The sequence below is a fragment of the Quercus lobata genome, chromosome 3 (genome assembly GCF_001633185.2).
Source record: "Quercus lobata isolate SW786 chromosome 3, ValleyOak3.0 Primary Assembly, whole genome shotgun sequence".
NCBI lineage: Eukaryota > Viridiplantae > Streptophyta > Magnoliopsida > Fagales > Fagaceae > Quercus > Quercus lobata.
The window spans coordinates 3,118,610-3,145,455 of record NC_044906.1 but is presented as its reverse complement, the minus strand read 5'-3'; the positions used below and the strand labels follow the sequence as shown (position 1 = coordinate 3,145,455).

Below are 26,846 nucleotides of genomic sequence, written 5' to 3'. Positions count from 1 at the left end.
GTCACTCCTGCGTTCTTCAAGCCAAACGACATAACCTTATAGCAAAAAAGCCCTTGGCGTATGACAAATGAAGTCTTCTCTTGATTAGATTCATCTAGCTTGATCTAATTGTAACCAGAGAAAGCATCCATATAGCTTAACAACTGGTGCCTACCTTTCGAGTCCACGAGGAGATCGATTCACGAGAGTGGATAGCTATCCTCCAAGCAAAAATGTCCAAGTTATTCTTCAAGATAAGTATGAGCTCCTTGCAAATCAAAGGGCTGGCCTGTGTGCTAATATCGATAATCTGGTTGGGGTGGTTGCCATTTGGTCCTCGTGTGCCTCCATTATCCCATACTCTATTGGGAATTTTACTAGGTAGATGGTAAGTAGAGGTGGTTGCTTTCCCGACCAAAAAGGTGATTTCCTTGGTGATTTGCTGAGGATAGTTGCCAATGGTCACTGGCAGGGCGATGGATCCAACAAGGAAAACTTTGGTACCACTGAACCTTACAAGTGTCGTGTCTAACAGTAGGAGCCTTTCCTTGTTGATCCTCATTTGTTGGAAGGCGGGATGGTAAAGGATGTCAACTAAGCTCCTATTGTCTACTAAGACCTGTCAGGTGTTGAAGTCAACTATTGACAAGTTGATGGCTAGAGCATTATCATAAGGATGGTGGAGTCGTCGAGCGTTTTCTTCAATGAAGCTGATAGGTGGGTCGCTGACCGTTGTTGGCTTAGGCAGACGACTGGTGATCTGAACACTTTGTACCATCCATACATAAGTTTTTCTTACATTCCTAGAGGAACTAGCCATCGTGCTTGCTCCTATGATTATCCTTATTTCTCCAAGTGGGGCTCTTGGGCGTTCTTTTACTTGTCAGTTAGGCTCCGGATCCCTAGGTGGGTTTTGTTTTTACTCTTTCTGTCATGATGAACCGTTGTAGCTTTTCCTACTTGATAAGGGCTTCTGTCTACTGTTTGAAGTTGTAGCACTCAAAGGTGTCGTGTCTATGGTCCCAATGGAAATAACAATACTGGTTCCTTGGCCTTTTGTTGGGATCTCCTTTTAACTTATCTAGCCATGTTAGTGCTGGGTCATCCTCTATTTACATGAGGACCTGGTCAAGCGGGGCATTTAATGGTGTGAAGTTGGCAATCCTACCGAGAGGAGGTCTCGGCCTTTTGTCATCCCTTCTGTCACTCGTTCAAGCTAACTTTCTTCCTCTGTCCGAACGAGGGTCATCATGCTTTTCCCTTTTCTTTGGTCTACCCCATCGTGCTATCTTGGCATCTTCAACATTCATGTACTTTGTGGCTTGGTACAACATGTTAGCTATTGTCTTTAGGGTCATTCTTTTAGATGGAAAAAAGAAATTCCTCGAATTGAAGTCCATTGGTGAAAGCTATGACCAAGACTTTGTCGTTGGCTTTGTTAATCAAAAGGGCCTCTTTATTGATTTGAGTTACATATGACCTCAAGCTCTCGTCGTTCTGTTGTTTGATATTTAGCAAGCTCGCAAGGATCTTTTATATCTCTGTCCAACAATGAAATGCATGACGAAATGTTTGCTTAATTCCTTGAAAGTTGAGATAGTATTAGAGGTTGCTCCCTTGAGTGTAGTGGGGAATGCTCTGCACATGATTTCATCTGGGACCCATTATAGATGAATTAGGTCCTAAATGATTCTAGATGGTCTAGTGGATCCCTCAATTTGTCGTAGGTCTCCACTTGCGGCATTTGGAACTTAGCTGGAAAGGCACAAGAGGTGACCTGCATTATGAAGGGTAAATCGGTTCGGTGGAGTGGCTTGTCTAGGTTGGTGGACACTCGCCCTCTTATGGCATTCATCATCATATTTATCTTCTCTTTCATCATTTACATGTCCTGTGCCATGTGTACCGCACCACTTTCTAGTTCAAATGGGCAGTTAGTGTCCTTTTGTTGATCTCGCCTACTGGCGACATTGATTTCTTCCTGATCTTCCTTTTCCTACAGATCCTCCGTCGGGAGGTGGTTGTTGTTGTGCTCGTCATTTTCCTGTTCGTCATGTTGGTCATTGTGATGTCGTTTGTCCTTTTGGTTCAATTGCTGCTCTAACTCCCGATTGTGTTGGGTAAGTCGCTTGACTGTCATGGCGAGAGTTTGCACTTGCCTTTCCAAGGCATTGGAGGGGTTTCCAGTCTCCTGGTTGATGGTAGCCATTGATCGTGTCTAGACTATGCAACTTTTTGTTTTAGAAGCGATGATACGACTAATCACTCATTTCCCATAAATGATGCCAACTTATGATGCACAAAATCGTCAGCGAGCTGATCATCCACACGTGTAGCAATTAGGGTATCTAAGAACAAAAGAACAAAGAACCCACTGGGAGCACTAGTGGGGTGCCAGCCAAATGCCCTCCAAAAGTTAAGTCGGTTATTGGAAAACCTTTAAGAACTTGATAGTGTGACAGCTAGAGATTTTCACATACCTTGAAGAAGAGGAAGTGTGGTGCTTATATAGTGGTGTAGAGTTGACCAAGATCCCTTGAACGTAGGAGCTTCCCTTGTAGAGAAGATTTGGAGTAATGGCTCTGGGATCTTAGGGCTTTCCTTCCCATATAGGGAAGATGTGCACGTGTAGGGTCTTTGGATGTGATGTGCAAGTTATTTTCATATTAGGACTCATGAGTGGAGAATACGCAAAGGCATGTAGGACCCAGTGTACCTAACCATCGGTATGGTCCTTCATTTGTCGATATGTGAGTGGAGGGTTGGTTGTGAGGCAATCGCCGGGCACATACATGAGCTATCCAATAGGTTTTCAAGGAGGGTGGGACGTTGATCCATTGGGACTTTAAGAATTTTAAATGGGGAAGGACTTCCCAACAAGTCCATGAATGGTTGGTCCATTGGTGCGGGCATTTATCTTGACAAGTCGAAGACAAGGTGATCCAACCGATGGGCCAAGGTGTCCACTAAGACTTTCTTAGACGAAAATACCCCTATCAAACACGATGATAAAAAAAAAAATTATTATAACGCAAACATTTTAAGTTAAAATTCTTTCTTGCTTATCGAATTTTAAGTTAAAATTGGATGAGCAAGAAAGAAACCCTCTTCTGTTGAGGTCCAATTAAAAACCTTTTCCTACTTTACTTTCCTTCGTTTCTCTTATAGTCTGAAAGAAAGTTTGGAAGCAAGAATAGAGATTGTCTTTTCTTGAGACATATAGAAAGGAATGAATGATTTTGAAAATCTTGCAAATTCCCCATCAAACGTCATTTCATGGAAAGAAAAAAAAAAAAAAAAGAACTTCTGTGCTATTTCTTCTTTTTTTTTTTTTTTTTTTTTTTTGGGGAGGAATATTGAGGATTAAAACTCTAGTTCTCCTATGAGACAGTTTCACTAAACAATAAAATTGTTCCATTTTCCACATCAAAACATAAACATAACTTTTTTTTCCCCTTGTAATGAAACTAGTGAGAAATTGATCGAAGTGGATGCCTATTGTCTACCATCAATAATTTATTTCTATTTGCACTCCCACCTTATCACAACCTGCCACATTAGTACTAATAAACCAAAAAAAATTGGGCAAGGATTTGCTGCAACTAAGGTTGCAACAATTCCTGCATAATGGTAATGTGTCAAGCTATTAAATAGGCACTTGTTCAAAAATTTCTCTTTAAATATTTCGAGATTTGTATAATATGGCAAGTTATAGTGGGTTTCATTTTAACTTTATTATATCTTATTTCCACCATTGATTTTTTTTTAAACAAAATAAATAAAATGATCTATGCAAGAATTATTGCAAATCCTTGCCCAAAAAACTTCCTAAAAAAAAGAAAATCAAACCTCATTTTATTTTATTTTCGATTAACATCATTTTATTTAATGATCGATTAACTTGGTTTAATTTTTTCTTAAAAAATTTAATTTTGTCCGGTTTCAGCTTCCCCGGCCCACGTGGAGACAGTAGAAGACTAAATTATCTTTCATTAATATTCCAAAGACACAGGTATGTCATTACATCATTACATAGACTTTTTTTTTGTCCTTTAATTTTGATTACACTTTCGTTGTTGTCAATGATTTTTATTGGGCCTTTCTTTGCCTCTACTCTCAAGATTGCAGCCCAACCCAAGAAGCACAAAAAACACAGACCAATCAGAAGCACAAAATGGAGGTTGTTGCGGAGACCGTTAAAGTGATCGTTGAAAAAGTTGTGGGCTACGCAATTGGAGCTGTAGCACGTCAGATGGGTTATCTGATTCACTTCAAGAGAAATGTTGACAAACTCAGGGACGAAGTTGTTGATCTCGAAGATGAGAGAAAGGGTGTGAAACAAAAGGTTGATGATGCTGAAGACAATTTAGAAGAAATTGAAGCTAAAGTCCTGACGTGGCTGGAACGTGTTGAAACGATCACTGAAGAGGCACAAGAATTCTTTAAAGAGGAAGACCAAGCAAAGTTGAAGTGTTTAAATTTGAAGGCCCGTTATCAGCTTGGCAAAAGAGCACACAAGATGGGATTGGCCGTCATGGAAATCAAGGACAAGGGCACGTTCCAGACTGTTGGCCATCGTGTCCCTATACAAGGAGGTACTACAATTTCTACCAAAGGTTATGAAGACTTTGAATCAAGAAAGTCAACTTTGAATGGAATTATGAGGGCTCTGAAAGATGATTCTATCCGTGCCATTGGCGTCTATGGGATGGGCGGCGTGGGCAAAACCATGCTTGTTGGAAAAATTGCTACACAAGCCAAAGAAGACGATTTATTTGAAAAGATTGTTAAAGTAGTTGTATCCCAAACGCCTGACTTGGAAAAGATTCAGAAAGACATTGCAAAAGAATTGGGTCTGAGTTTTCAAGATGAGACCGATTCTCAAAAAGCAGATTTGCTATGTAAGCGGCTGAAGAAAGAGAAGATACTTTTAATTATAGATGATATTTGGAACAAGATTGACTTGGAGTCTCGTGGCATTTCTTTTGGGGATGATCAAAAAGGAAGCAAACTATTGCTAACGTCTAGATCTGAAGATGTATTAGGCGAGTACACGGATCCTCAAGGGATATTCCAAGTTGAAGCTTTATCAACCAATGAAGCTGAATTCTTGTTTGTAAAGATAGTGGGCAATATTTCTGAAACCTCGGATTCTCGATCTACCGTGGCTGAGGTTGTCAAAGAATGTGCAGGCTTACCGATTGCCATTACAACAGTTGCAAATGCATTGAAAAGTCGAAAGGACCTTGGAGTTTGGAATGATGCCGTGGGACAATTAAAAAGGGCAAATCCAACACAGATCAAAGGCATGGTGAAGGGGGTATACTCAAGTATAAAGTTGAGTTACGATTTTTTAACTAAGGAAGCGCAATCTTTGTTCTTGTTCTGCAGTATATTTGAAGAAGATGTGGTCATAGAAATAGATCTGTTATGGAGATATTTGGCGGGTTTGGAATTCTTTGAAGATGTTTATAAAATGGAAGAAGTGAGAAATAGGGTCCACACATTGGTCAATAGTCTAAAAGATTCTTGCTTGTTGTTGGAAGGTAATGAAAGTGGTACATTTAAAATGCATGACGTCATTCGTGATGTTGCCATTTATATTGCAGACAAAGATAAGGAGATGTTAACCATAAGAAGTTCAGATGATTTGAAAAATTGGTCATATATGAAAAAATTGAAAGATTCTTTTGGAATCGCACTTTTTGATGTTGACTTTAAGGAGCTTCCTGAAAGGTTCGGATGTCCACAAGGACCACAAGCTAAGTTCATTTTTTTGGGTAATAAAAGACTTTTTCGGCAACCAATTCCTAATAACGTTTTTGAAGGAATGAAAGAGCTTAGAGTTTTAGTTTTGAGGCACGCAAGTCTTCCGCATCTTTCATCAATTTCATGCCTTCACAACCTCCAAAGTTTAATTTTGGATGATTGTGGGTTGGAAGACGTGGCTTTCATTGGAGAATTGAAGAATTTGAGAGCTCTTTTCATATCAAGTTCAATCATAAAGCGGCTACCCATGGAAATAAGGCAATTGACTAGCCTTCAATTGCTGAATTTGAGCGATTGCTCCCTTGAATTCGTTCCATTCAATGTACTTTCAAAATTGAGAAGGTTAGAAGAACTGTATATGAATACTAGCTTCTATCAATGGGATGTTGATGGAGAAATCACAGAAAGAGACAATCCTATGGTCCCAAAAGCCTTCCTTTTTGAGAACTTGAAAAGTTATGAAATATTAATAGGCAAGTATGAGGATGAGGATGAGGATGAGGATGAGGAGGATGAGGATGAGGATGAGGATGAGGATTTCAATTGGGATTTCAATTGGGATTTGGATTGGGATTTGGATTGGGATGGTTATTGGGATAGTGATAATGACAACTATGAGTTTGAATCCTCAAGAACGTTGAAACTTCGACTTGATAGACGCTTGCAAATAGAGGATGGAATAAGAGTTTTATGGAAAAGCTGTGAATATCTTGATCTGGCTCCTTGCAAGGGTATTAAAAATATTATTTACGAAGCTGACGAGGAAGTTTTTCCACAATTGAAGTGTCTCTATGTTCAAAACAGCACTGAGATTCAATACATCGTTAACTTCATGGAGTTTCAATGCGTTGCATTTCCCGTTTTACAGTTACTTTCTCTAGACAATATGAAAATTCTAGAAGAGATATGCCATGACCAAGTTACAAAGGGGTCTTTCCTTAGCTTGAAGAAGTTAAGAGTGAGCAAATGTGAAAAGTTGACATTTGTCTCCTCCTTAACTATGTTTGGATGCTTTTCGCAACTTCAAGAAATAGTGATTAAGGATTGCAAGGTAATGCGTGCAATTTTTTCAAAGGAAGGAACACACGAAATACAAGTCAACCACAACACGAATATAATTGACTTCACTCAATTGCGTGTTTTGTATCTACGAAACTTACCAAATTTGGTGGGTTTCCATCCTGATGCTGATTCTCTGTTGCTTTTCAATGAAAAGGTATTGTTATGATTTGATTTCCTCACTGATTTTGATAACCTTTTCACATGCATATTTTTTGGTTGATCATGAGACCAGAATTTGACTGCGTTTTTAATACTTAATAGCGTCTCATGCATATGTTTATAATGTCAATAAGATTAAAAAGATCTGTCTAAGTGATGGATTCTTTTTTGAAAACCAAGACTAGATCATAACTATCATTTTAACCATTCTCTACTCCTATTTTGCTTTTTCTTTTTTGGTAATATTTCAATTTTGCCCTTTTTCCCCCTCTCTTCTCTCTTCATGTATTCTTGAGATTTTTCACAATTTAATTTTCTTTATCATTGATTTTCATAAACCTTTGAAGATATGTTGTTGATCTAGGGTTCCTAAAATAGTTCCCACAAGGTGTTTAACAAAAGTTAGACCACATTTGGCTAGATGGCAATTTGAATCCGTTGGTACTTTTATGTATGTTGTTTGTAAATTGTAATGCCTTAATCATAGATAAGCGTCCAATGGGTTTATGCTGCTGGGTGGAAGTGTGGCACACCACAAATTATTTGTTTAGAAAAAATTAAAATGGGTTTTCGTTATACAGAATATTAGTAATTAATATGAATTTTGTATTAGAAATAATTGTTGGATATAAAAAAAATTGGGGATAATTGTTTAGAGTAATTGTGATATTAGTGATCATTTTATCTTTGGGGAAGAATATTAGTGATCATTTGATAATCATATCCCAAATAATTTTTCAAAAATTAGTGCATAGCAATTTAACAAATCCTCATTATGAACCTTTGTGAGCACAAACATCATATTTTAGAAAGAACTTGAAGAAATGAACCTTTGTACAGCCAAACAATCTCTCTAGTCTCTTCAATTAGAAGGCTGATTTATTTCTTTTCTTTTTTTCCTCTTTTTTTTTTATTAGCTTACTTCATGTTCTTGTAGCTTGGTTTTTTTTTTTTTTTTTTTTTTTTTTTTTAAGAATATAATGTAGTTAGTTTTCCAATGTTTATTTTTATTACGTCTTATCTCCCACATTAATCTAATTTAATCAACTCCTAACAACTTTGCCTCTATCTTCTAATTATTATTTTTTACTATGTTTGGTAATATAAAGGTATGCTATTGACTCAATAAATATGTGAGAAATGTAGGTTGCATTTTCTAACTTGGAGGAAATATACATCAAAGGCATAGATAACCTGAAGATGTTGTGGCACAATCATCAACTCATTTCAGATTCCTTTTGCAAAATAAAAAAGTTGCATGTTGGTAGTTGTAAAAATCTAATCAACATTTTTCCTCCTAATATGTTGAGAAGACTCCAGAATCTTGAAGAATTAAAGATAGAGGATTGCAATTCGGTAGAAGAGGTATTTGAGGCTAGTGGGAAAAATGTTGATGAAATATATGATAAGGGATCCACTCAATTGAGATACCTGTTTTTAAAAAATTTACCGAAACTTAAGCATGTATGGGCTTCAGATCCTGAAGAAATTTTAACATTTCAAAATCTACGTCAAGTTAAAGTTTCTAAATGTGAAACTCTGGAAAGTCTTTTTCCAATCTCAGTGGCCAAAAGTCTTGAACAACTTAAGAGTCTAAGTATAAATGATTGTGAATTAATGGAGGAAATTGTTGCTTTTAAAGAAGGATTGGAATCAACGACTAAGTTTGTGTTCCCACGAATAACCTCTCTAAGTCTTCAATTGCTGCTTGAACTCAAGTGTTTCTATCCCGGAAAGCACACTTTAGAGTGGCCATCATTGGAAATTTTGACAATATTTGAATGCGACAAAGTGAAGATTGCTGCTTTGAATGGATTAAGCTTCTCAAATACAGATGGGTTGGGCTCGGGCCATCATGTTCCAGTTCAGCAAGCCCTCTTTCTTATTGAAAAGGTATGGATTTATACTTGTTTCTCTGTTAACATGGATATGACACTTAGTGCAATTATCCTAAAATAATCCAAAAAATTAAAATTAATAACTTTTTGTTAATATTTAAAAAACTAGTGGGCTTACTAAAAAAACAAAAAACAAAAAGATCAGTCGGGCTACCTATACTTAGTTGGATTATAGGAGCCTAATTTCTAGCTATACCATAGTTGTGTTGAAGGTATACATACTAACTTTTAGTTGAGCAATTCTTGCTCAAACAAACAAAGCTACATTTAGCCAACCTCCAATAAAAAAAAAAAAAGACTAGATTAAGTAAATGCTCGGAACAAGAAATTAGATATACATTGGGTAGGTCCATGACAATTTAATATAATTTTTATATATATTGTTTTGCAGGAAAAAAAAAATTTAGATTTCTCTTTTCGAAAAATTATGGAGAACTTAATTGAGATGTCCAAATGATAAAACCTTATATAAAAAGATTTTTTTTTTTCAAGATTTCATATTTGGTTATTAATATCTTTAAGGGTAAATTGAAAATTACATCCCTAAAGTTTGGAGATGTTTGGATTTTACACCCTAAATTTTCAAATTTTGAATTTTACATTTTAAAGTTTAGGAGTGTTTAGATTTTACACTCTGCTGTTTTAGAATTTGAATTTGATCTCCCAAATTTCAAGAGTATTATGTTGTTGATCCACAACTCTTGATATAGTGCAAGGATGGAAACAAGCTATTAGGGGGTGGGTACCCAACTCAACAGACACAAATTTTATCCAACCCAATAGGGGATTCGAGTATAGGGCCAAGTACTAGAATTGCCTAGCCCAACCCAAAGATTCTTTTTATTTCTTTATATATATATATATATATATATATATATATATATATACATACACACTTGTATATATATAGAACATTTTTTTCAGCCGTAAATAATCTAAATCAAAGATAAAATTTATAATGATTATTGAACTTTTATGATAGCTTAGATTAGGTTAATAAATGTTTAAAATTTGATCCAATCTCGATAGGAAAACTAGTTAACCCACAAGTTCTTTGGTTCCTAATTTTTAGAGTCATAACATACAAGAAAAGAAACAATCTTCTTCCCTCTCTCTCTCTCTCTCTCTCTCTCTCTCTTTTCTATGAAGAGGGAAATGAAGCAAACTAATCCAATAAATGTAGCCATAGTTAATAAGAATTTCTCTAAGCCCATGATTCTAGGACAGGCTTAAGGTTTATGTCTAATGGACGTTCTTATTCTTCTAATAAATTAAAGATCATGTTAACAGGTGCCCTTAGGAAAATTGTTAATAAATCATATTAGGAAAATTTTGACATCACTTTTATGGAAAATATAAAAAGTCATTAAAAAATTAGTTAGTTTATCATTTTTCTCATAAAAAAATTTCTAAAAATAGATCTTGAATCATGACTTTAAAGCATCCGTTAACATTTCCACGAAATTAATTAACGAAAAAAATCCTTGAATTAATGTCTTAATTATATAGATGCATGCTGCCTAATTGAATTTTGGTTAGTGATTATAACATGAATTTGACTTTCACTTGTATGGAAAGTATTATTGCTAGTTATTCATTGTGTAAAGTCAATTATTATATATAATGATTATGACTTTCACTTTGATGGAAAGTATTGATGCCATTAATATCACAATTTCCCATAAAATGCTACATTGACATAATTTGCTCACAAAATTTCCTTCTAAGGGAATATGTTAGACAAACACAATAGCACATATCACACCAATCTTTCTATTAGTCACTAATTAATTTTCTTTGTGTATGCCAAATTATGCTAATCATATCCTTTTTATTTTCTTAATTAACTTATTTGACCATTTGTAATATATTTAGAAGGTTTAAATTAGTTTTTTTAATTACTAATGTTAAGGTCCAAACTAAGTTTGTTTGCCATAAAAAACTAGAGGGAAATTTAAAAATTTTTTAATTGCCGTTTTGAGCTTCACTACAACTAAAACTGCCCCATTTTCAACTCTAATTCTCGCTTAAAAAAAAAAAAAAAAAAAAAACAAAACAAAACCGGTTTGGGTTGGGGGAAACCCACCCCATACCCAGCCCGTGCCCATGCCCCAATGCCTCCTACAAGTTCTTAATTTGAAAAAAGTTACAAAACCATATATGGTTTAATCCGCTAGTCGTGTTCTTGTTTTTTTCTCTCTAGAAAACACAACTTTTATGTGTTGCTTGTAATGCCTTAATCGGAGATAAGTGTGCAATGGGTTTATTCTGGTGGGTTGGCACACTACCACAAATCATCATTTGGAAAACACAAAAATAAGTAGACAAGATTTTGCCCAAAACAAGATTTTACTTAAGAAATTCAATTGTTTTTTTTATTTTTTATTTTTTTTTTTAAATTTTAAAATATTTGGAAGCAATATTGTTATCTAAATTTCGTGAGCACAAACATCACATTTTAGAAATAACTCGAAGAAATACACCTACTGTCAGCCTCGCAATTTTTCTTCATTTAACGCTGGCTAATTTGTGTTTCTTTTCGTTCATTTCTTTTATTAGTTTCTTCCAAATCTGAATCTTCTATCTCATTCTTCTTACTCAACTCTATATTTCACTTTCTCAAAAAAAAAAAAAAAAAACTCTATATTTCACAAATAAAAACATGCTATATATATCTATCTATTTAAGTAAAATATTAAATTTATGCCATTTTCTTATTTTAATTTCCTAAGATAAATAAATAAATATATATATATAAACCAGCGTATTCCTCCATCAACACCAACCTTCTCTGGAGCCACTATCAAGAGCCTGCTGACATTCAACACCTCCGAGCATGGCTCTAGTCAATTTGTCCCTCTCTAACCCATAAATAAAATGGTGATCGGCTCAGGCCCCACATCGAAGTTAGCTTTTTAAAAAATCCCTGAAAACTTCAATCTTTGAATTGAAAGATTGGAAAATATGAATAAGGCACCTTAATAGAACGTTCATTCTAGTGCTGGGTGGATTTTTTTTCCTTGGGTTTGAGAGGGACAAAATGGTGGGTTTTGTCAGTAGCTGTGAAATTGGTTTGAAATTGAAGAGGACAGTGACTGGTGGTATTAGCTTGGCAGCAACGATTAGCAGTGACCGTAGGCATTAATGGTGTCGGCAGATAGCCACTCTTGGCGAAGTTGGTGGTGATGGTGGTGGGAATATGATAGAGTTTTTTTATATTAAAAGATCGTCTGATTTTTTTTTTTTTTTTTGAGAAACAAAGATCATCTAAATTTAAATTAAAAAATTGAAATAAGAACATGGCATAAATCTAGCATTTTGGTTAAATAAATAGACATGTGAAATATTTTTATTCGTGGAGTAAGAAGAGTATGATAGAAGATTTAGACTCAGTTATTAATGTTTTTAAATTAGAATTTTTCTAGTGGATTCCAATTAGTTTAATTGATAAAGCCTTTTGTTATTAAATAAAATATTTGAGCTTGAATCTACTTACATTGATTCCAATTAGTTTAAGGGATAATTACAGATTACTCACCTATGGTTTAGCCTAAATTTAACTTATCTACCTGTGGTTTCTTTTTCGACACTTTACCTACCTATGCTTCACTCCGTTACTACTCCGTAACCCACCTCCATTTCACAAGGTTTTCAAACCCAAACCGTTCATTGAACCGTAAAAGGAAGAGGTTCAAGGTTTTTTAAGTCGAACCAAGGTCGAACAGTGATGACGTCATAATTAATTTAATAATTAATTTAATAAAAATAAATATATTAAATTAGTATAAATAGAAAATTTAACTAAAATAATCAAATTAAATATAAATATCTATATTTCAAATATATATTTTCATATCATAACTTTTACAAGACAACTAAGAAATATCAAATCCTAAGCAAATTTAAATGTAATATCTATTTATTTATTTATTTATATATTGATTAGTTAAACTTGTAATAATAATTATTATTATTATATAAGAATTAGAAAGACACTCAAATAAAATAAAATAAAATATTTAAGTTATTTAATAATTTTAAATTGAAATAATTATTTAATAATTATTATATACTTAACTGTAAATATTAATTAAAATTAGAGCAATAATAGTGCCATAACATTTTATAACAATTTTGCCATAATTTGCCATGTGAGGAGATATGAGTGATAGAGATGTAGACCCATAATTTTTTTTTTTCATTACTCACACTTTGCCATGTGTCAAATTATAGCAAAAAATTGTGTAAAATATTGTGATACTACATTACTCTTAAAAAAATAATGCTAGAGTTACAAATTATTTTATAAAAAAATTTACAAATTACTGATCTGATGAGTGATTATTGATAAATAAAAATGTGATATTAATGGTAAGTTTAGATAAAAACCAATAAAAGATTAACTATATTAACATTTTGTAAGAATATTGTAAAATAATTTGTGGCAGTAAATTACTCCTCTTAACAATACTTCAAATATTTAATACGTATGTCACATCATGCTGGGAAGCTTAAAAAAAAAAAAAAAATCTGAATCAAGGGCTGAAATTTTTTTGCTTTTATTAAAAAATTAAAAGATTTCATCATTCCAATGTTAGCCACGCGAGGGAATGCTTGTCACACTCACATCATACTGGCAGGTGAAAAAAAATCTCAATCTAATGGTTGAATTTTTTTTTGCCTTTATTAAAAATTTAAAAACTTTCATCATTCCAATGCATGTCACGTGAGGGACCTAGGAATTCAAAACTCCAAAGGAGTAACAAAGTAACACAGGAGAGAAAGAGAGCACATAGCACTGATAGCATCATAGCAGTAGTATTCAGCGGAAAGGAGGAATTACAGAGTGATCTCCATCAATGAAAAAAAAAAAAAGAAGCAGCAGCAGATGACGAAGGCATGATCGGTGACTGTGTTGGCAATCTATTGGCTGCTACTTCAACTGGGCGCAGACCCTGTTTCATTGTGTTCTTCTTCTTCCTTTTTTTTTTTTTTTTTTTTTTTTTTGAGGAACTTGTCTTCTTCTTCTCTGGTTTTTTTTTTTTTCCTTACAAATCCCTTTGTTCAAGATCTGAAATTATTAGATCTCCTTCCAATCTTTGTTCTTCTTCGTGCTCTTTCATTTCTTCTAAATCTGATCATAACTTCATACCGGTGTTTTGACCAAAATTCATTGGAAAAGCTGAAACAAAAAAAAAAACCGTTTGAACCTCAAAAATTGGTCACGGTTCACAAAACTAGACTGTCGGATCGCGGTCCGTGCGAGTCCATGCTTTTTTGGCATAGAACGGTTCTTCACCCTAAACAAACCATAAAACTGAACAGTTCGAGATTTTTCCGGTCAGACTGTACGGTCCAGTCTAAGTTTCAAAATCTTGCCCTTTCAAACGTTACTCTAACACTTTTTTTTTTTTTTTTTATCAAAAACAAAACCCAAAACAAATCAAACCCTACTCTCTCCCAAAACACACTCCCATCCACGTGAGGTAGATCTACTAATTTGCTTGAAAATCATGAGTACATACAATATGAACATCTTAGCATATCAATAATAATGATAAAGTCTAGAACATCTGAACTGAAAGATATATCACAAATTCAGCAACTTGCGCAACAACAAAAAGGAAAAAAGAAGTCACTAGTCTCTCTCTTCCCAGTTTCTCTCTCTCTCTCTCTCTCTCTCTCTCTCTCTCTCTCTCTCTCTCTCTCTCTCTCTCTCCATTTTCCATGATCCATGAGCTCCACCCAACACCAATTATCAAGATATAATCACCAACTAGAGCTGCCACCGCACCACCCAATCCATGGTTGGATTTCTCTCTCTATCTTGCTCTCACTCTTTGATCTCTATCATGATTCAAAACCAAGGCTCTGAGGTATTCATATGTTCTTTTATAATGGCTGATAGGGCTGTCCATGCAGATCCGAAACCCGACCCACCCGCCCCAACTGTCCGATCCGGCCCGATAACCGGCCGACCCGACGCCGGTGACGGTCGGCGGCGGGTCTCTACTCCCTGAACCCGAAAACGGCGGGTCGGTTGGCGGGTTTGAGGCTGAGAAACCGATATTTAACCAACCCGACCGTATCTGACCGGAAAATCACACCTTTTCTGTCCGATCTGTTGAGATCCGGCCTGAACTCGAAGGAAAATCGTCCATTTTCTGTCTGACCTCGAAGGCTTAGGCGAGATCTCGTTGAGATTCGGCCTGATCTCTTAGAGATATGCCGAGATCTCATCGAGATTCGGCCATATCTCGCCGAGATCGGCTTGATCTCTTCGAGATCTGCCGAGATCTCGTCAAGGTCCGATCAGGTCTCGCCATATCCGGCGACTTTTAGCAAAATTCGGCAGATATTCACACAACCCGAAACCGACCGAGGACCGATCTGAACCCGGCGAAAATCCGACCACCCGAACCGACTCCGTTCACGGTCGGCGGCGGGTCTAAAAATGGAAAACCCGAAATGATCGGATCGGTTCCGGGTTGGGCACAAACCCGACCCGGACCGACCCGTGGACAGCCCTAATGGCTGACTTGGGGGTTGAATCATGGATTAAGGTATGGGTCTTGAACAAAACCCAAAATCAATTCGTAGAAAATCTCACTTCTTTTTCCCAAAATGACGATATTGATGTGTTGAATGTTTGATAGTGGGTTATTGATTGGTGATGGGTTTTATGAATTATGAATTTGTTTAGTGGAAGGTGTTGGATTAAGGCTGAATGTGGTTGCAAAGGTCAAGGTTGCCTCATGGCAGCGGCAAGGCGGGGGTTAATGCTCTCAGCATTGAGATTTTTTTTTTTTTTTTTTATGGGTTTGTTTTTTTCCTTTGAAACCTGGGGTTTGTTGACAAAAACTATGGTTAAGGAAAAGAAAATTGCAAATCTTAATTCTTAAAGCTGGTTTTATAAACTAAAATGACCCACTTTCTGAATCTTCAAGCTAAAAAAAGAAAGTGGGAAATTGGAAACTAAGCTTTCAAAACATCCAAAACACGTTTCAGATTCCAAACTTTTCCTAGAAACCAATCAAAAAATAAGAAAAATTGGAACTAAGATGTTAACTCTTCCATTCTACTCTCTAATTTGGCCGCCAAAAGAAATTGGTAGGAAAAGGAAAGGAAAAAAAAGAAAAAAAGAAGAAGAAAGAAACCTGAAAGTGGGTTTTTAACCACAAAGAAGAAAGATTATTTCTTTATTAAAACAACCCAGTTCACAGATTTTAAAACTGGGTTTTTCCATTGATTTTCTCCGGGTTTCTGAGCAAACAAACAAAGGAAAAAAAAAAATAAAAAAAGGAAAATTTGAGAACCCAGAAAACGTACTTGGTTTCTGTGAATTGCACTGGCTGATTCCCCAGACATGGCTTCTCTGATTGTACGAGAGAGAGAGAGAGAGAGAGAGAAGAATGAGAAGGACAAAAGATTATGTATAAACAAATCCAAGAGGCAAAAGGAATATATGAATGGTAGCCCTGGGAATTTTTTTTTTTTTTTGTTTTGCAGGCTGGCTTTCACGATGAAAGTGATTGTGGTGGTCTTCTTGTGTTCTGAGTTTGAAAAAATTTTAATTTGGGCCATGTTTTAGGAGATGCATATTCCTGGATTTAAAATAGCCCATTTTGATCTTGTTTTCTTTTTTCTTTTGCTTTTTTTTTTTCTTTTTGGGATGAGAGAGACATAAAATGAGAGTAAAGAGACTTATTTACCCTTCTTTTTTAACAGAGGTGGGTAATAGAGACTAAACGGAAGTAATCTCAGGTGGATAAAGTGTCAAAAATGAAACCACAAGTAAGTAAGTTAAATTCGGAATAAACCATAGGTGGATAATCTGTAATTATCCCAAAAATTAATTTAGTATCTTGAATTGATTAATGAGATCCTATTTTATCTTTTATTTTTCCTAGAAATAATTTTAGAAATAAAAAAATTGTGTACATTCAATCATTCATGTACTCGTACTTTTGTGCTTGAGTTATCTTGTTTGGAAGCAAATCCCTTTAAAAGAAACTATAAAACATGTAAGAGGTACTATCTTGTATTACAACTATATAGGAATGGGTTATCTTTACAGGGGAGATGAGAATTTACATCCACCTGAGAAAATGTTATATATAATTATTACATAGGATAATAAATGGAGATGCATCGAAGCACATTGCTCTCCCTCTCTAGATAGCCACTTGATTTACATACATTCAGTCCCACTTGAAATTGTTGGGAATATTATCCCATACTTGCTCAGAGAACACTAACTTCTACTTTCTTTTGTTCAATGCTTCGATCTTTCCCAGGATACATTCCCTAACTTGAAAAAATTGTATTTGGATTGGAATGAAACCATGAATCAGACAATTGGTCAACATTTTGTAGAGTTCTTTTGCAAACTAGAAGTTCTCGTATTGTACGGCAAAGATGATAAATTGATAGCAGGCCCTTCGGTATTTGTTGAAGGATTACACAATCTTGAGTATCTTTCCGTCAGGAATCTTTTCTTCGATAACGAAGGACATTATGCTGGGACGTTTGAACGTTTGACAGAGTTGAATCTATATAAAATGCCCAAGTTGGTGCTTTTGTGGAAGGAAAACTCTGAACGAGGTAGGGCACTTCAAAATTTGGAGACTCTGAGAGTATCAGAATGCGGCAGATTAAAAAGTTTAGTGCCATCCTCAATGCATTTCCGAAATTTAAACTTTTTGACAATATCGAAATGTCATGGGTTGATTAGTTTAGCAACTTCCTCAACAGTCAAAAGTTTGGTCCAACTCAAACGATTGAATTTATCTGAATGCAAAAGAATGAGAGAAATAATCACAAACGAGGGAGAAGGTGAAGCAGGAGATGAGATTTGTTTCAATCAATTGAATTATTTGTGGCTTGATGATTTACCCAGTCTGAGAAGCTTCCACTTGGGCAATCGCACCATCAAATTCCCATCACTGGAAAATCTACTTGTGACCAGATGCCCGGAAATGAAGATCTTCTCTAATGGAGTCCTAAGCATGCCGAAGCTAAAGAAAGTTGGACTGGACGAAAACGAACGGTGGCCAATGCCAAGAGGACTGTTACCAGAGGAAGATGTGAATAGCGCCATAAAAATATTTTGGGAGAAAAACTATGATCCATGCGTGCAACAACTATTCACTGAGAAGGTAATATTCTAATGCTTTTATTTTATGTAATTTTTAAAAGCATTTTCATTGGAGTAGACACAAGGAAAGTGGCATGCGCTGTGGACCCAATGGTCACATATCCTAATTTCTAAGGTAACATAAGGTTATTAAATATATGCGTAACACTTGCAATTCTTAATATTGCTTTGTCACTAATGGTCGCTAATAGGTACAATGCACTGGAATAGTAAATATTTTTAATAAAAATATGATATACATTTAATTATTAGGTATTAACAAATAAAAAGTTCCAATAAAAAAATAAATAAAAAGTTAAATTATCGTATGAAAGAATATAGCTAATTTAATTAAAATTTGTTAGGAGAACATCAAACCTAATTTAATCAGAGTTTGTTTGATATTGGTTTTCTTTATATATTTAATTAAAATAGTGAGTTTAACTTAGACTTAAGTTTGGTTTCAAAAATAAATAAATGACAAATACACACACCACTTTGGCTTTTTTATTTTCTCTCAAATTACCACTTAGTTCACCTATATAATTCCCTCAACCCAAAAAAAAAAAAAAAAATAAATAAATAGCTAACTTATATAGATTTTCATTTCATATATGAACTTTTTTATCCTTCTCTTACACGATGCTCTACCCTTTCTATCACCAAAACTCTTTCACAATACTATGCTTTTTCTTTCACCAATATGCACACCCTGCCTTCCTCTACTAGCTCCTCCTCGATTAGACCCAGGGCAAACCAAGACACCATACCCACCATACCCACAGATTATGAAATGTTTTAGAAAAGTTTTATTATGTTTTTTTTTTTTTTTTAAATATTGCGCTGACGTAAAAAATTGTAAGAGTTTCAGAGGCTTCAGTTATATATATATATATATATATATATATATATATATATATATATATGAGATGGATTCAAGTACACCTAGTGTAATTTCAAAAGAGTTACACCTATTTTAAACCATTGATTCTCACATATCTAATGGTAGAAAAAATGCTAGTATTTATTTTTTTCTAACTCATCTCATCTAATTAATACTAGCATTTTTGTCTCTCTCTTATTTATTAAATATAACCATTTATCATTAAAGAAAAAATATCTCTCGGTTAACTCTCAAACCCAAATGCAGGTTTTCTCCCCCCCCCCCCCAAAAAAAAAAAAAATGCAGGAATTTATCAATGTCCATCACAAGAACATTTTCAATGATACTCAGCAATTTCAGTGAAATCGAGAGCCAATATTTGCGACTACCTCACTGACTGCATGCCCATGGCCCAAATATTTAATAAATAAACACCATGGGAAGGGAAAAGCATGCCAAAGTCACTGCCGCCTTGCCCAAAGGTGGCTAGGAAGTCCAAGCTCAAATCACCTTGGCCCATAATAAGTCGGAGAAAACTTTGAAGTAAAAAAATATTGGGATTGATTTAGATTTTAGAAAAAAGATTTTTTATTTTGTAGGAGAAAAATCAAACAAGGTTTGTTTAGATCAGACATATAAAAAGGAATTCTTTGGTACCCAATAAAAATCCATTTCTAGATGCTCCAGCAAAGTTCATGTTGAAAAGCCATCATCTTTGTTTTCTCTCCCTACCTGATACATGGCTTCACAATTTCCTGTTTGATTGTTTTTTTTTTAGTTTTGGATGTAATCCAAGTTCGTAGTTATCGGTGATTTTGCAATTCTTTTTGATTTCCCTAAAGGTTAAGATGCTTATAAATTTAATAATACTTTTTTATCTCCCTAAATGTTAAGATACTTATAAATGTAATAAATAAAAGAGAGACTAAAATGCTAGTATTAATTAGATGAGATGAGTGGGAAAGCAATAAATACTAGCCTTTTTTCTACACTTAGATATGTGAGAAATCAATGGTTTAAAATAGGTGTAACACTTTTGAAGTTACACCAAGTGTAACTTGAACCCATCTATCTATATATATATATATATATATATATATATTAGGATGAGTGGAAAGGAGGATGGTATAACCCCAAAAATCAAAATTTCTTTTTGTGGGTATTGTTGCATATTGCTATATGACTGAAATATTTGTGTTTTTGTGGGAATTTTATTTTTGTTTTGAAGGTTGGGGTTGGTTGCTATAGCTATTTGAGATTCCTAATAGGTGTTTGAAAGAATGCCTACAAGATATAATAGTAAATAGACAGTTTAATTATCTATATCGATTAATTATCCTACTTATCTCTCAAATTTTGAATGGTGGTTGTGCTTTAATTATGGCAATTTAAATATCAATTTTTGCTTTATTCGACAAAATGATAAAAATAGTCTCTATAATAATGCTTGTGAGGTGTTTGATGCTAGGTCTTAGTGGGATTTTGCATATGGGAAGCAATGATAAATTTGACAAAATTATAGCAATTTTGAATTTTAATTTGCTTGACATCTGAACTTTGAAAAATAACAGGCTCGACGTTGGAAAAGGAAAAGACGTCAATCATGAGAGATGTTCTAGATCGAACCTTCAGCTGCAATGAATCAAATATCTTGGTTCGGTGAGTCTCATGTCCCTGCTTTATGCTTCCTAGCTAGGAAGTACAGTTTGTATTTTGATAAAAAGCAATCATGCATCATGGAACAAACACCATACTTAATTTGAAGTTCAATAATCATGCATTGCAGGTAGAAAGGAAGGCTTATGAAGTTGTGGTTCAAGATGGGAAACTTATCTTCAACCATAGTGGTGAATTCCTTCACACAGTAGAAGGACTTGAAAATGCAAAGTGGATCTTTGTCCTTAGTCAAAACTTCTTCTTTTTTGTTGAAGGGGTTCTTAAAAGTAGAAGTTTTCAAATCAATGATTCTATCAAAAGTTCATTCTCTTGGGTAAGTATCTTTGTTTAAGCCTTTTTAAAGTGGCAGTATATTGTTCTATCCCCATAAACATCCATGACTTAGATTTGCTACCAGAAGAAGAAAAAAGCTTTAAGTGGATATTGTTTGGGTTGGTTGGAAAATTCTGATTATAAATAAAATTTACTAGAAATATGTTATTATGCTATAAGTTGAAGCCTATTAATTTATTAATATAATCATTTCTATGGGATAGTGATTAAGATGACTGATATTTTGGTAATTGATAATTCTCAAAGTTAAGTTGGTTTATATATTCTTTATAGGTCTTTATTGATTTTTTTAAGTTATAATTTTGTTTATATAGAACTGTTAGCATTTAGATGTATTTGTGTGTTGTTATCTTTAGAATAAATAGATTACAGCTTCGGGAATTTACTTTTTTACCTGAGTAGCTAATAAATCTTGGGGTTTTGAAGCTTATTCCATTATAGTTTGCCACAAATCCATTTGATATGACCTATTATCTATGACTTTAAAAGAAAAGGTTTGTGAGAAGGCTTTTCTTGGCCCTATTTGATGCTTTGTCAATGGGTATCATGACAACAATCTAAAATCTAATTGGCATGTACAAGTTAGAAAATTAATAAAAATAAACCCAGCAGCACAATCACATTTTTTTTATCGATTCATTTATATTATTTTGTGCAATTTTTGTAGCAGATTTTCCTTTTAGCTATGTACTAATTATAACAAGTAGATATGTTATCTAAGAATAAAAAATCTATCTCTAATCTGAAACTCATAAAGACAGACTTCTCAATTTGAGGTAGAGTTGGCTTCTTGATATGTACAATTAATAGACATGTTGCTGACTTGATTACTCATATGCAAATTAAACTTGAAATGTCATATTTACATGTTTGCACGTACCAAATTAAAAATGTCATATTAAGTTTCCACATACTGACTTGATTACTCATATGCATATTAAATTATTTATCAAATGAATGAATACTCATGCATATTGGTAGTATCTGAGAAGAGTACTAAAGATTCATAATCATATCACTTAACTTTTTAATATTGTTATTGTTGATGTGATGCTACTTTAAAGTAGTGAGAATGGGAATTTGAATTGTGCATGATGATCTATAGAACAGATGGGGTTCGATGGAAGGTTGAATAATCAAAACACTTTGAAATGAATATCATTTATGCCAATGGTGTGAGACGACTCCACAAACATTTTTATGCATGATAGCATAGTGATTGACTTTGTGTGGATAGTAGAAAAGATTCACGTCTAAGATAGGTGTGAAAGCATTTTTTTTAACTCTTTGCTTTCTCTTTGCCCATTAAACAATAAGTTTAGGGATATATTTTCTTTGTTAAAAAAATATTAAATTCCTATTTTGCAGATTTTAATATTGAAGTTAGGTAAAAGAGCTGCACTTATCAAGTTAAAAAAGGACTAGGTTTTTACATTCCATGTTAAGTGTGTGCTCAATTCTTGATATATTCTTTTTCTTGTGTGCTCAATGCTTGATATATTCTTTTTCTTTTTTGACATGGCAATGCTTTAGATGATGATTTTCAAATCACATGCTCATATCTTTTGATTTTCATGATGGAAATGATAGACTGTATGTAATTTAAAGTCTTTGGTGTTATCTTTATTGTGAGTTACTAAATTCAATTGTGGATTAGTGAAACTAAATAATATGATTCTTATTCTGTTAAGTGGACATTTTCATGTGGTGGTCTTTGTTATTGTCAAGGAAGTTAATAAGTTATTTTCTTTTTCAAGGCATATAAGCTGCACTTTTGGGAGATCTAGGGTACCATGGAAAAGAAAGAACACTGCCAGGGGCCTGAAAACAACTTTATGTTGCTCTTTGGGACCATGATTTAACTTTTCCTTGAGGTTTAAAATGAGATTATATCATACAAAGATACAACTGTATACAGTAATGAAGATCTCCAACCATGAGAAGTGGAAGCATATAAGCATAAACAAATTATTTTTGTATTTATTTGTATGTAAGTTTTTGATGTTATATTATTGCGATTTTAACGTGGAAATTGTTACTATAAACCTTGATTTATTTGTTCAAATATACAAATTTTATTTATTAGTGTTTAATAAAAAAAAACATATAATATTTTAAAATAAATTTCCTAAACTTTCTCATGCATAGCACGGGTTAGTGACTAGTTATCCTAATTTCCAAGGTAACATAAGGTTGTTAAATATATACGTAACACTTACAATTGTTAATATGGTTTGTCACTAATGGTTGCTAATAGTTTCAATGCACTAGAACAGTAAATATTTTTATAAAAAAAAATGTGATATATATTTAATTATTAAGTATTACAGAATTTTTAATTATTAAATAAAAAGTGAAATTACAAATTTTTTATAAGAGAATATAGCTAATTTAATTGAAATTTATTAAGAGAACATCAAACCTAATTTAATCAGAGTTTGTTTGATATTGGATTGCTTTATATATTAAATTTGAATTGTCAGTTTAACTTAGTCTTAAGTTTGGCTTCAAAATAAATAAATGACAAATACACACGCCACTGAACACTTTGGCCTTTTCTTTTTCTTTTTTCCTTTCAAATTTACCAATTAGTTTTTTTTTTTTTTTTTTTTGAGAAGGAATATGGTCAACTTTTATTAGGGAAATCCAGCAATATCAGCTAGTACAAGAGAAATAAATGGTGGTGGAACAGTCTCCATCCACACCGAAAAATCAGAAATATTAATGGAATATCTCACTAAGTGATGCGCTACTATATTACCCTCTCTCTTTACATGAGAGTAGAGTAATTAATTAAACAAACTAGCATTACATTTGATATCCTCAATTATAAACCAAAGGAAGACAAATAAGTGCTGTTATTTCTCAAAGCATTTGACAATACCTGTGAGTCTGTTTCCAAAATAGCTCAGTTAAAACCCAACTCAGCTGCAAACTCCGAAGCTGATGAGGCAGCCAAAGCTTCAATCTCCATGGGTGTGTACTGTTGTGGCAAGAGTTTATATAATTCCCTACAAAAGAAAAAAGCTGACTTATATAAATTTCCATTTTATGTATGAACTTATATTTCTTCTATGGTGATGAAAGTGCTCATCCCTCCTATACGTAATCACAAAATGATAATATTTTTTTACATGAGCATTATATCATTTGCTTATATCACTGAATCACTGATATAAAAACCCAAATTTAATCTTCTTAATTTCTTATTTTTGCTTCTAGGGAATTTGGTTTGAAAAGCAGTGATATTTGTTTTTTTGCTTGTGGATCCTCTGACTTAGGTGTCAATTGCATGTATATTTAGTAGATAAAAAATTAAGAATGTTATTGTTTATTCGATTATGATGTAGTGTTGTGTTGTTTTGGGATTAATTTTCTTTAATCTCATGGTTTTGGATTAATTTTTCACTTGGGCCATTACTTTGAACTGATCTTTTATTGTAGGAAAATGGTGTTGATGACTTGGAGGATGACTCAAAGGAAGATTGATCTTTTAATTTATTAATGATTCAATTCTAGAACATATAAATAATTTATATTGAAGTTGTTCAATGTAAATTCTACTGTTGAACGTGTGATGTAGTCTTTTTATTGGGGTGTGATGTAGACTTTATTGGATTGGACCAAAAAGTTTGCCAGAATGCATCAGTGTATTATGGATAAGATTGAGTAGGGCTGTAAACAAGCCGAGTTTTGTCAAATAGTGCATATTCAAACTTGGCTCGTCAGGAAAAATCAAAAGCTTGAGCTTGGTTTGAGCTTGTGACAAGCCTAAAAATAGTGTTTGATCTTGAGCTTGTGAGAAAGCCAAAAAGCTTGAGCTTGGCTTGATTAATTAGTCAAGCCAAACTCAAGCTTAATATCAAGCTCAAACTCGAGCTTAGGTCAGGTTTTTGAGCTTGAGATCTAAAAAAATTACATTATTAAATGCTTAAATCTCTAAAATTAAGAAAAAAGAAAAAGAAAATAGTATAGTCATTTTATCATGCCTCTAGTCTTTACTCATGATTAGCCATTATTAAAATTAATAATTTACATAATTATTCATTCATTCATCATTCCTTGTCTACAACTTCAACAATTGTTCAAAATATAATTTTTAAATTCACGTTAGATGGTAAAGGACTAGAAAAATACCTGTTTGTAACTATTATGAACGAAAAAAATACTAATATGTTTCATAACTTTACTTTAGATGATTGATAGGGAAGGACCATATGTAGCCTACTTAATTATTTATTCATTTTTAAATTTAACTATAATCTAAAGTGGTTCTTGATTAGTTTAAAGGGAAGTATTAGAACATATGTGATTCACTTGTTAGGAACATATGTCACTATTTTATGTCATTGGCTTATCCTTTGATAATACGCATTTTACATGTATTTGGGTAGATCTAGGATGTGTTTAATACTTCAAGAAACTGTGTTTCAAGATCAAGTGTTGAAGACATGCAAATCTGTCGAAGATTCAAGCTGAAGAAGTGTTGTTCATTAAATCTCGACAGCTAGCTATCCATCGAGTTTAAGAGCTGTTCCAATCCCGTGGCTCGATAGCTACTCGACAGCATCTCAACAGACAGGTATCTGTCGAGCTTTATGAAAAATAGAATTCCAATTCTATTTTGACTCTAATTCGTGATTATGTGTTTAGGCTTTCTTTTCTTCTAACCCTAGACATATAAAATGATTATTTTAAGAGCTTTCAAAGTGTATACAAGTTGCACAAGTGTTGAGCAAAGTTTGTTCAAGCAATTTGTAACCGGAGACAAAGTTTTGCCCTAGTTCATCATTTTTGTGAAGAAGTTGCTGTGTATGTGCACCGTAGAGTTTTGTGACCAAGCATCTTCTTGATCTTCATCGTTGGGATGAACTGAAGAACTTTGCAGCCAACAACCTTCTCTAGTTGGTGATTGAAGTCGCGTATTAGGATCCGCGCATTGGTTAGTCACGTACTTGAGAGTCGTACATCAAAAGGAGAAATTGTCACTACAGAACAAGTCCAATTGGGTATTGGGGTAAGGGTTCAACTGTAGGTTGGTATAGGGTATTGAGATTCCTTTACTTGTAACCGCTTGTTTTGATAATAGTGGAATTTCGGGAGTGGTGACTTGAAAATCACCTGGTGGGATTTTTGCCGTTAGGTTTTCCCCATTCATAAACAAATCACCGTGTTATTTATTTTCCCTGCTGCATAATTAGTTTATTGGTGATTTATTTGTGCTACCACACGTTTGCATGATTAATTAACTTAATTAATTCACTTGGTTAAATTAATTGGCTAATTTATCAGAAGAGGTCAATTCATTTTTGGCCTATCAAGTGGTATTAGAGCAGGTACACTTTGATTAGGATTTAATCTTTGTTATGTTGATCCATTGACCCCTATTTGTCATGAATAGAAGATAGTCGTTAATCATACCTCCTTTATTTAATGGCACTAACTATGCATACTGGAAAGTACGCATAAGAGATTTCTTATAGTCTTTAGATGAGAAAGTGTGGCAAGCTATTGAGATAGGTTGGGCCAAGCCGAAGAAAGTGTTGGCTGACTGGGATGATGCCAAGATCAAGGCGGCAAACTTCAATAGCAGAGCGTTGAATACCTTATTCAGTGCAGTCACTAATGAGGAGTTCAAGAAGATATCCTCCACTAAAACTGCTAAGGAAGCATGGACCATCCTCCAGACAACCTATGAGGGAACAAAGGCTATTAAGGATTCAAAGTTTCAGAGGCACACTACAAGCTTTGAAGAGATTAAGATGGAGGAGAATGAGTCGTTCGATGAGTTCTATGCCAAGCTCAAGGACATAGTGAACTCAGCTTTCAATCTTGAGGAAACCATACTTGAACCCAAGATTGTGAGAAAGATGTTCAGATCTTTACCAAAGAGATTCCATGCCAAGATTACAGCAATCGAGGAATCAAAGGACATTGACAAGATTCCTTT

At 34.0% G+C, this 26,846-nt stretch overlaps 1 protein-coding gene across 1 annotated transcript in view; it reads left to right on the top strand.

Annotated features, from left to right (window-relative positions):
* LOC115981727 (disease resistance protein At4g27190-like) overlaps positions 1-22,919 on the top strand; it is a 30,500-nt gene extending 7,581 nt beyond the window's left edge. The window contains exons 2-8 of the mRNA XM_031104055.1: positions 3,926-3,991; positions 4,105-6,964; positions 8,116-8,862; positions 17,165-18,025; positions 20,458-20,545; positions 20,673-20,876; positions 22,654-22,919. Coding sequence (XP_030959915.1) covers positions 4,154-6,964; positions 8,116-8,862; positions 17,165-18,025; positions 20,458-20,493 — 4,455 coding nt within the window. The 5' untranslated portion in view covers positions 3,926-3,991; positions 4,105-4,153 and the 3' untranslated portion in view covers positions 20,494-20,545; positions 20,673-20,876; positions 22,654-22,919. The remainder of the gene's footprint in view (positions 1-3,925; positions 3,992-4,104; positions 6,965-8,115; positions 8,863-17,164; positions 18,026-20,457; positions 20,546-20,672; positions 20,877-22,653) is intronic.
* The last annotated feature ends 3,927 nt before the right edge of the window (positions 22,920-26,846 follow it).